The 11,616-nt window shown below is 49.1% G+C and overlaps 1 protein-coding gene across 5 annotated transcripts in view; it reads right to left on the reverse strand.

Annotated features, from left to right (window-relative positions):
* Positions 1-11,403, reverse strand: part of Map3k4 (mitogen-activated protein kinase kinase kinase 4) — an 80,485-nt gene extending 69,082 nt beyond the window's left edge. For 2 of the 5 annotated variants that reach the window (XM_070010698.1, XM_070010701.1), the window contains exon 1: positions 11,137-11,402. In XM_070010698.1, the coding sequence (XP_069866799.1) occupies positions 11,137-11,267 (131 nt within the window). In that variant the 5' untranslated portion in view covers positions 11,268-11,402. Of the gene's footprint in view, positions 1-9,831; positions 9,963-11,136 lie in introns of those variants that run through there. The other 3 variants (XM_070010697.1, XM_070010702.1, XM_070010699.1) reach the window with 3 other exon arrangements.
* Between the last annotated feature and the right edge of the window lie 213 nt (positions 11,404-11,616).

The following is an 11,616-nucleotide window of genomic DNA, read 5'->3' on the forward strand; positions in this document are numbered from 1 at the left end:
ACTATGGATAGTATTTGTGTTTTGTTTTGTGCAGGTCCTGGGACTTGAACTCAGGGCTGTGTGCTATCACTGCGCTTTTTCACTCAAGGCTAGTGCTATACTACTTGAGCCACAGCTCCACTTCCAGCTTTATTATGGTGGTTAATCGAAGATAAGAGCCTTACTGACTTTCCCACCTGGGCTAGCTTCGAACAGCTTCCTGAGTAGCTAGGATTATAGGAATGAGCCACTGAAAACCAGCAACACCATGGACAGTTTTGGGCTCTTGGTATACAATTACCACTTCGAACATATAGATAATGTAAAAGAATGTTTAACATATCAGCCTGTGCTACTTTTTAACTCAGTCATGGGGATATGAATATCCTGAGACTAAAGATACATTTTTTTTTTTTTTTGGTCAGTTGTGGGGCTTGAACTCTGGGCCTGGGTGCTGTCCCTCAGCTCTTCAGCTCAAGGCGAGCGCTCTACCACTTGAACTACAGCACCACTTCCGGTTTTCTGGTGGTTTATTGGAGATAGGAGTCTCACGGTCTCTCCTGCCCGGACTGGCTTTGAACCGCAATCCTCAGATCTCAGCCTCCTGAATAGCTAGGATTACAGGAGTGAGCCACCAGCGCCCAGCTAAAGATACATTTTTATTGGTGCATGTGTACATTTTCCTGACTAGACTCTTCAAATGCAGGCTGTGACTCCCAAAGATGTTAAGGAGCACTGACCTAGAAATACTTATCATACACTTAGCAAGGGACTCTTCTCAAACGATCTCATGGGCTGGGAAAGTGGTTCAGCGGTAGAATGCTTGCCTTGCATTCATGAGGCCCTGGGTTTGATTCCTCAGCACCACATAAGCAGAAAAAGCCAGAAGTGGTGCTGTAGCTCAAGTGGTAGATCACTAGCCCTCAGCTGAAGAGCTGAGGGACAGCGCCCAGGCCCAGAGTTCAGGCTGCACGACTGGGAAAAAAAAAAAGATCTCATCCTGACATGTATCAGACATTCCAAGGATAAAAATGTCAGATGTAGAAACAATTAAAACTGATACTCAAGTGATAAAGGCTTCTGCCACACGAGACAAAAACAGAGATACCCTCTCCACCCACACTCATGGCCCTTACACAAAACTGTCTTTAAAAAATTATATAAGGAAGCCGGGCGCCGGCAGCCTCACACCTGTAATCCTAGCTACTCAGGAGGCTGAGATCTGAGGATCACAGTTCAAAGCCAGCCTGGGCAGGAAAAGTCCATGAGACTCTTACCTCCAATCAACCACTTAGAAAACCCGAAGTGGCGCGCTGTGGCTCAAGTGGCAGAATGCTCACCTTGAGCTGAAGAGCTGAAGGACAGCGCCCAGGCCCAGAGTTCAAGCCCCATGACTGACAAAAAAAAAAAAAAATTACGTAACGGACTGGGAAGCCGGTTCAGTGGTAGAATGCTTGCCTTGCATGCATGAGGCCCTGGGCTCGATTCCTTAGCACCACATAAGCAGAAAAAGCTAGAAGTGGTGCTGTGGCTCAAGTGTAGAGCGCTAGCCTTGAGCTGAAGAGCTTAGGGACAGCGCCCAAGCCCATAGTTCAGGCCCCATGACCGCCTAAAAAAAAAAAAAAATTACATATGGGGCCAGATTCCAGTGGCTCCTGCCTATAATCCTACTCAGGGGGCTGAGGATCTCAGTTCATAATCAGCCTGTCCAGGAAAGTCCATGAGACTCTCATTTCCAATTAATCAGCAAAAAGCCAGAAGTGAAGATGTTGCTCAAGTAGTAAAGTGTTGATTTTGAGCAAAAAAGCTATGGGTCAGGGCTGGGAAGGTGGCTCAATGGTAGAGTGCTTGCTTTGCATGTATGAGGCCCTGGGTTCGATTCCTCAGCACCACATAAGCAGAAAAAGCTGGAAGTGGTGCTGTGGCTCAAGTGGTAGAGCGCTAGCCTTGAGCTGAAGAGCTGAGGGGCAGCACCCCACGACCCACCAAAAAAAAAAAGCTAAGGGTCAGAGTCCAGGCCCTGAGCTCAAGCATAAAAAATAAATTAAAGCACATAAATGTCAACAGGTTCTCTGAACAAGGTAATTTTCAACATTGTATAGTGTTATTGCTACGTAACAGTGCTAATTAAAACAAATTAAGTTAATCAAGTAACAGTTAATTTAAGACTAATTAGAAAAAAAAACCTTAACTGGTTCATTATCAAAGGCAAGGCCTTTCCAGAGTAACAGACTTTAAGCAAACTGAAAAAAAAAGGACTTGGAGGATGACGGAGGGAGAGTCTCTCTTCAGTACTACCCCACAGACAGGGAAGCATGAGAACACGGTCACTTACAAGACCGAGAGGCAAACCCATGCAAGAACAAGACTTAGCACTGATGGCTTTCTTCACTATGCATCCTGCTGAGGCACCTTAGGCTTTGAGACTATGGTTCAGCATTTGTCAAATGTGAAACATTCACAGCCAATGTTTCTGACACTGTTCTCAGTTCTCCATGTCTTTCCTATTTCTAGAGCTCAGCCCATCACAAGTCACTGGGGTTCTGTGCCACATATCCATATATATATATGTCCATGTGTGTGTATTTGGTGCCAGTACTGAGACTTGAACTCAGGACCTGGGTGCTATCCCTTTACTTTTTCACTCAAGGCTAGCACTCTACCTCTAGAGCCACACCCTTCACTTCCAGCTTTTTTGTGGTTAATCTCACAAACTTTCCTTCACTGGCTGGCTTTGAACCTTGATCCTTAGATCTCAGCCTCCTGAGTAGCTAGGCTTACAGGTGTGAACCTTCAGTGCTAGGCTCTGAACCACTTCTTCTAGTACTTGTTCTTTCTTTACCACATTTTGCAGCATTTCTACAATGTCTCGTCTACAGGATCACTAGTGCAGAGTCTACTGTGTGTGCTGATAATCTCACCCTTACGAGATTATGAGCACCAAATCCAGTTCAAAAGTAGTTCTGGCAGAAAAGTCCACAAGACTGTGTCTCCAAAAGAACCAGCAAAAAGCCAAGCTAGAGATATGGCTCAAGTGCTAGAGAGTGCCAGCAAGAACAAGGCCCTGAATTCCTGGGTTCCAAACCTCAGTGGCATCCCCCACAAAAAAAAGTTTTAGTAGGATTTTTCTTGTATCTTTTGTTTTTCTCCAATATTCATGTTTTCCTTTAAATACTTAAAGATGCCAATTAATTGTTGATACTTCTAATACTTTTACATTTCTGGGATTATCACTACTATCTGTTTTTTCTCCTAGTTATCTATTATATTTCCTGCTTACTACATGTTTACATTTTCTTTCCTTTTTTAATTTTAATTTTTTATTTATTTTTGAGACAGATTCTCACTGTGCTGGGATTACAGGTGTGTATACCACACCTAACTACCACTAGTAAATTCTGATTCATTGTTGGGCATTTTAAATTTCATCTTATTTAGATTTTGCTGTCTTCTTCTAAAGAGAATTAGAGTTGGCAGAGCAGGACAGGCATGTTGTAGGCTGTTCGATTATTTCCGATTTCTTTGTGAGACCTACCTTCAAGCCTGGCTAAGGTTAATTCCAGAGCAGCTTTTCTCTGGAATATTTAGCACACTGCTAATCTATGAACCTTCAAGTCTAAATGGAATGTCCCAACTCATCAACAACACAACGAAGACTTTCCACTTTGACCGGCTGGGACATCAAGGCCTAGGGAACAGTGTAGCTCAAGGAACCTTGCAGCTCAAGACTCCCAGGAGGCTATTTACCTAATCTTGAGAGGATTCTACCTTACCCCAGCCCCAGCTCTCCAGTCATCCAAGATTCCAGGGGGCACAGGGTAATTTCTGGAGCTCATTCCCCTCTTGTAAGGGACCCTCACGCATCATTTCCTTTTATAAATTATCAGTAATAAATAACAGCCATGGGGGGGGGGGGTTACTGTGTTTTCTAATCTTCTATAGCAGGTTTTGCCTTACACTGCTACTTTCCTGATGGCACCAGAAATCAGCTACAAGCCAGAGTGTTTGTCTTCTGCACACAAGGGCTGTCTCAGGTCCTGGAAAAGGAGTGTGCCAGGTACTTTTGGGTACAGGTTCTGGGGGCATGTTAAAACAACTCAGAAAAATACCAGTGGACTGAGTCAGGTTGCTTAGAACTAGTCAAGAACATGGATTCAAGAGACTGCTTACTGAAGATGGATGGAATGGAACAAGAATTACATAGGACTACTGAGGCTGTTATTGATGCTTTATTTTCCAGCTGTGTACAGTTCTCTTTCAGGCTATCTGCTATGGTTTGGATATGGGTTGAACTCCGAGGTTCATGGGTTGGGAGATACTCAGATCCTTAAGAAATAGGCCTCGAGGGGGCTGGGGGTTAAGCCCAGCGGAAGGGCGCCTGCCGGGCGCACACAAAGCCCTGGGTTCGGGCCTCAGCCCTGGAAAAAAAAAAGAAATAGGCCTCGTGGGGATCCTTGAGTCAACTGGGATGTGCCCTTCGAAGGGATTAAGACAGATCTCTTGGGTCTCCTCTCAGTCTGGCTTCCTGTTGGACACTACGATTTTCTGCTCACACATGTTCGAAGTTCCAGCATTTGCTATCTACCATAAGACACCCTCTTCAGAGACTGTGTTTGAACTTTCAGCATCCAAATTTTAAACCAAATAAATCTCTTTATTAAAAAAAAAAATCTCTGCCTATCACGTGAATAACAACAATAAAAAAAATTAAAGGACTATGGGCTGGGAAGGTAGCTCAGAGGTAGAGTGCTTGCCTTGCATACATGAGGCCCTGGGTTCAATTCCTCAGTACCACATAAGCAGAAAAAAAGCAGGAAGTGGTGCTGTGGCTCAAGTGGTAGAGCACTAGCCTTGAGCTGAAGGGCTGAGGGACAGGGCCCAGGCCTAGGCTTCAGGCCCCATGACCGACAAAAAAAAATAAAAAAATAAAAATCAAAGGACTAATGCACTATCTATAGAACTATTTTTATTATCTCTAAATAGTTGCACAAAAATGTAACATGTCCATTTCTGAATTCAATGTGTCTGGATTGGTGTCACCCCCCCCCCATCATTCTCCTCATCTTCCATTCTATCAATCCCAAACTACATCGATCTCCCAAAACGTACTTAACTACAGTGAACAATATTTTTTAACTAAAAGCATTTACTCTAACTTATAAAGTCAATTGAAATAAAAAATGAAAAAGAATTTCCAATAAAAAAACAGCTGTCCCTACTGACCTAAGCAAGTCATTCATTAGTAGCATTACATTTCTGAGCTTAACAGCATGATTTATGACCCTTCAATGGCAAGAACCCAAAACAGTGGTAAGGCTAATATGCAAAGTAAGTCGCTAGTAACACAAAAGAACAAGCTGGGAGAAGCTGGATCCCCAAAACCTGTTTTCTCCTTTCTATGGACTCTGCAGAAATGAGAAAGAGAGAGAGAGAGAGAGAGAGAGAGAGAGAGAGAGAGAGAGAGAGAGAGAGAGAGAGAGAAAGCGTTTGATTCTTAATGCAGATTATTGCAGCTTTTTAAAATGTTTTGAGCTTCAAACCATGTATTATCTCCTTTTAAGAAAATTAATTACGGTGGGCTTCACCTTTAAACAAAAAAGAACAACAACGTGGGAACTCAATGATCATGCTAGTACTGACTGAGCACTTACTATGTAAAAAGCTTTACTTCATTTAATCCAACAATAACCTAGGAAGTACATACTATTGCTGTTTTTGCGTCTCAAAGGAAAACACTAAGATATGAAATAACCTTCCCAAAACCATAGAGAAAATAATCAAAGGCAAGCTTCAATGCCCATCTAGTATTTCTTACTATTGTTCAGTCATAATTAGAGTTGTAAAACCACCACAAACAGAAATTCTAAGCTTAGTACCTGCTTGATCTTAAGCTACCCTGAGAAAAAATAGCAGCTGATCTAGAAGGCTTGAGCACTGGCTCCTGTTTACTCTATGAAGTAAGGTTTTGGGGGCGGAGAAATCATTTACAAAACATTGAGGGAAGATTTTGCATTCCTCTAAAGCATTTTCTTTTGTGGAAATATAATTTTCATCTCAGTTTAATCCTGTAAGTCCAAGTAATCTAGAACATACAGCATTGCTGTGCTTGAGCTGGGCTGGGTAAGTCAGGTGGCTGGAGAACCAACCAATGGTGTGGTGAGCCCTCAGCCTGGTCCTGAGAGGCGACCAGAGGCTGCAGCAGGCACTCCGCACCAGCTTTGCTCAACTCTCAAGTGACAGCTGGCAAACATGAGGCTTTGACTGAAACCTCAGTAACACCAAAAAAAGAAGATAGAAAAGATCAACTTGCTACAGTTAGCTTAGGTAGTTCAATAACAAAAAATAATTAAATTTAAGTTCATTTAAATTCGGTAGCAATACCCTCTTCAGATGACAAATGAAATGTTATTAATTTACAGTAACAATTCAAAGTAAGAACACATAAAGTTGTTTAAAAGGGATCATGCCACGTATTCGTTAAAATGTTAAGAAACCTGATCAAATAATAACTCTCCATGTGCGAACCAAAACCTCTTTCCATCTCTGCGTGTCTCCAGGATGCACCACCTCAGTTCTGAGACCATGAGAGGGCCCACAGCTTCAGGGAACAGCAGCTCCTCTGCTCAGCCCTCCACAGGCGACTCCCAGCTGCCAACACGAGCCTCTCTCCCAATGGCAAGGTGGAAAGCCGGAGGGAAGAACCCTAATGCAATGGCTCAGATCCCAGGTCCATCCCTACAGGCAGAACTGTGGAAGGAGAGCAGCCGCAGGGGAGGAGGGGACAGCCCCAGGTGGCCCTAAGGGAGGAGCGTACAAGGGGGGACAGCCCACAGGTGGCCCTAAGGGAGGAGTGTACAAGAGGGGACAGCCCCAGGTGACCCTAAGGAGGAGTGTACAAGAGGGGACAGCCCCAGGTGACCCTAAGGAGGAGTGTACAAGAGGGGACAGCCCCAGGTGACCCTAAGGAGGAGTGTACAAGAGGGGACAGCCCCAGGTGACCCTAAGGAGGAGTGTACAAGAGGGGACAGCCCCAGGTGACCCTAAGGAGGAGTGTACAAGAGGGGACAGCCCGCAGGTGCCGACCTACCCACACGGGTGTGGAAGGGGGCAAGCCTGGGTGATGAGAGGCAGGCAGGGAAGCAGGACAGACCAACCTGGTGGAGATATGTGGGGGAGGGGGCACGGGGCCACCTCAAATCAAGACAGCTGGCTGGCAAGCACCACCTTGGCCTCTCCTCCCTGCACTGAACATATTGGGCTGCGTCATACCAAAAAGGGCTTGAGAACCTTTTGGACAGACACTCAAAGCCCAGGCCCATGAGTATCTTCCCAGGTCAGTAAAAACTCCTCAAAAACAAAGTTTTAAATAGCTACATTGAGGGCTGGGAAGGTGGCTCAGTGGTAAAGCGCTTGCTTTGCATGCATGAGGCCCTGGGTTCAATTCCTCAGCACCACATAAACAAAAAGAAAAAAGCCAGAAGTGGCGCTGTGGCTCAAGTGGTAGAGCACTAGCCTTGAGCTGAAGAGATGAGGGATAGCACCCAGGCCCAGAGTTCAGGCCCCAGGACGGGACCCTCCCCCCCCCAAAAAAAATAGCTACATCGAATTAAAACTAATGTTATGTAATGTTGGCTTACATCCTGAAAAATCACATACTATCATGATCCTTTTTGAATACTCAGGAAGGATTCTATGAAAGCATCATCCACCACATCTTTGCCATAGCTTTCAGAAATGACACGGGGGGTGGGGAATGCAGGGGGAGTAGAAAAAGTAAGTTGATCCTCTGGGCCTTACTTAACAAAAACCCACTCCACCATCAAGGGTGTTCTCAAACCAATGTCTTTAAGGGACAGGATAAACTATACCCCAAATTAAAAGCGAAAAAGCAAGGACTGTCCCAATCTAATTAAAATTAAAATAAGCAATTTCTAATAGTCTACAGACAAGTGACGTCAGTGTTTAAGCAGAATACAACCTATCCTGCCTGTCAAATGGAAAGGTGGAGACAAGAGAATGGGACTGTGAAATCATTGAGGAAGGAGGAAAGAATCGTTAAGAAGCAGGAAGACGGTATTAAAGCAAATGTGTCCAGCAAGCAGGAAACACCTTTATATCCCCTTATTTCACTAGGCTTCGGAACAAGACTTACAAGACACCAAGAGAATACGTGTAAAGAAAGGGGACTGAGATGAACGAGTCAAGTCAATCCAGTTCAGAGCATGAACCCTCGGCCTGCACCCTGGCAGCCTCCACCATGCCCCAGTGCCTGCTGCCGTTTCTCTCGTTCTAAGGCCACCACTGCCCAGGCTATCTACGGTGACAGTGGTGCAGAGCCTGGAGTGTCACACATTGAAGATAGCTGGCATCCAATGTCAAGCCTGCAAGGAGGGGGCTCAAAATGAGCCCTCAGCTGAGATATCCGACTGCCCACGAGTGAAATACCCACCTTCTCACATGAACCTGTAAGAATCAAACTCTACAAAGTAAACAATAAAACACAGGATTTTTTTAGAAAGCTATTGCTAGTCACTGACATAAAACTAAAGTCAGTGAAAAAATAAGTCTGTATTTAACATATTTTAAATGAAAGGTTAGAGTAGACAGGAACATTGTATCAAACTTAATATCCAATTCAACCGGTGCTTTTTAAAGGCAGAGATCTAAGAAATCACAAAGATCATTTGTTCCAAATTAGTTCTAATAGATCTCTTCAGGACCCTCCTAAAACTGCCCCAGAAGCTTTAGAAGGAAATGACAAGGAACGCTTGTTTGAAAGCTTAACCACTGTGATCCTTCTTATGAGTCCTGTACCAAAAACAAAGGCAAGAGCTATCTGCAAGTGACAATAAGCAATAAAACTCTAATAAAGTTCTACCATCTCTTGACCTGTTTTGTGTTCTTTGGTCATTGCATAACTCTTGTCAGGAGAAAAGCACACACCAAGCAGACGCCATGGGCGGGCTGGCATCTGCCAGTGGCACACTTGCCGTACCGCTTTGGAGGCCAACATGTACGGGCCTGAGTGTTACAGAAAACCTGTGTGTGAACACAACCTTCCTAATCAATGACACACAGACACGAAGGAGATGAACAAAGACGGCAGAGAACTTTGCTCTGCTCTGTCGCAGAACCAGTTAACCTGGTAACACAAATTACCAATGTTTTAGGAGCTAGGAGCACTTAACACACTGAGCTTCTTTCAAGTAATTAAAAGGTTAAGCAAAATTCAAATAAGCAACTTAAGCCCCAAACATCTTTTACTAAAGAGCTGCAGTGGGCTTGTCTCATGTCAGCTCTGAAGAGTGACACTGAGGGAATAAAGAAGGCAAAACAACAGTTTTATCAAGCGATCTGTTTTACAGATTTGCTATTGTAAAATTAACTGCAATGTTGCTAAGAAAAATAATTCTAAGATCTTCATGTTCTGTACACTGCTGTTCACTTGAAGTTGGACGAAGCCCATCATCCTGACCTATTTTTATGACAGTGAAGACAGACAAAAATCTGGCTGAAAAAGCAAGGTTTCTTTTTATCAGGGGAAAAGCAGTTATTTTCCAGCACATTCTTGCCTCTGCCCTTTCCAGTTTACCTGAGATGCTCTATTTTCCCCACCAGACAGCTATACAGAATTACAACTTCTGAACTGCAGATAATGAAGTCCCATCTCTTCCTCATAATTAAAGCTCAGACTACTGTGTGTGGCCAGACTCATTCATTACCAGCTGTGAAACTCTGGTCAAGACACTTAAAACTTTGTAGCTCTAGTTCTTCCTGTGAAGAAATAATAATAGAACGAACTCACAAGGCTGCTGCAAGGCTTCAATGAATTAGAGGTAACTAATTTTAAACCTTGAAGGAGGGCTCGTTGCTCCTAAAGACCCGCGTAAAGGGCTCAACATGCTTCAACACTGAACCCCCGCATCTACACGGTAGGCTTGCACAGCCCTGCGCGGGAGTTCCTCCGGGTCTTCGGCCGTCGGTCGCATTGCCAGCGTGCTCTCGGGGCCCACGGGGTACCTGAGAACCAGGGGACACAGGCCACAGGCTTTCTCCAGCAGTGAGTCCGACGAGCAGGAACGTGGCTCCTGTGCTCACATCGGTCTCTTAACTTAGCAGGAGAAGAAGGAAGGACCCTCGGCGGCTCCGCTCCCAGACTCCGTCCTGCACGGCGGCGGGCTGGGCGGAGCCGGGAGGGCGGTCATTCCCGGTTTCCAAGCCGGCTGCGGGGTGGGAAGAGCCGGCGGCTGCGAGCGCGTGCCCCCCGCCGAGGGAGCCGACGGGCGAGTTCGCCCGCACTGGAACCGCCCGGCGCGGGGGGCGCGGGGGGCGCGGGGGGCGCCGGCGCCAGGCTCCCCGCAGCTCCCGGCCGGCGTGGGCCCGCCGCACCGGGGTCCGCGCGGGGACCAGTGCCTTCCGGGCACACGCGCCGGTGCGGGGCACGCACGTCTGCACGGACGAGCGTCCAGCCGGAGTCTAGGAGACACGGGGTCCGCCCGGGGTCCGCCCGGGTCTGCAGGGTGCCCGGGGCTCTGCGGGGTGCACGGGACTGTGCCCGGGGCTCTGCAGGGTGCCCGGGGCTCTGCGGGGTGCACGGGCTCTATCCGGGGGTCTGCAGGGTGCCCGGGGCTCTGCGGGGTGCACGGGCTCTATCCGGGGGTCTGCGGGGTGCCCGGGGCTCTGCGGGGTGCACGGGCTCTATCCGGGGGTCTGCGGGGTGTCCGGAGCTCTGCCCGGGGCTCTGCCTGGTGCTGTGCCCGGGCCTCTGCCCGGGGCTCTGCGGGGTGTCCGGGGCTCTGCACGGGCCTCTGCCCGGGGCTCTGCGGGGTGTCCGGGGCTCTGCACGGGCCTCTGCCCGGGGCTCTGCGGGGTGCACGGGCTCTATCCGGGGCTCTGCCCGGTGCTGTGCCGGGGCTCTGCGGGGTGCACGGGCTCTATCCGGGGCTCTGCGGGGTGCACGGGCTCTATCCGGGGCTCTGCCCGGTGCTGTGCCGGGGCTCTGGTCCGGAGCGGGAGGGACGCGGGTGAGGACGCGGGACCCTCCGGCCCGAGCGGCGGGGAGGGAGGGACCCGTCGAAGGTCTGGGCGCCCCGACCGAGCAGCGGAGGCCCCGGGGGTCCCGGGACGCGCGCCCCGCGGCCCGGCCCGGCCTCTCACCTCGCGTCCGGGCAGCGCGCGGGCTCCGGCGGCGGCGGCGGCGGCGGCGGCTCCTCCTCCATGGCGGCGGCCGGGGTGACGGCGAGGGCGGGAGCGGGGGGCGGCGCGGCGGCGGCGGCGGCCTCTCTCATCCGTGCACCGGGCCCCGCATGGCCGCGGCGGGCCGTGGGCTGCAGGCCGGAGCGGGGAGACCGGGGCCCCGGAGGGCGGAGTGACGCGGCGCCGCCTCCGCCTCTAGCCCGCCGCGGGAGCCGCGCGCGCCGCGGCCATCTTGGGAACGGCGGCCGGCCGAGCGCCGGGCTACGGCGGGCGGCGAGGGACAAACCTCCGCGAGGGCGGGAGCGCGCGGGGCGGGGGCGCGCGGGGCCGGGGCGTGCGTCAGGTGTCGGCGCCACCCCGCGCCGCCACGTCTCTCACCCCGCCCAAGTCCGACGAGCCCGTGCGGGACTCGCTCGGGCCCCGGGGGGTCTCGCGGGGAGG

Source organism: Dipodomys merriami, unplaced genomic scaffold (assembly GCF_024711535.1).
Source record: "Dipodomys merriami isolate MVZ:Mamm:240054 unplaced genomic scaffold, mDipMer1.0.p SCAF_8, whole genome shotgun sequence".
NCBI lineage: Eukaryota > Metazoa > Chordata > Mammalia > Rodentia > Heteromyidae > Dipodomys > Dipodomys merriami.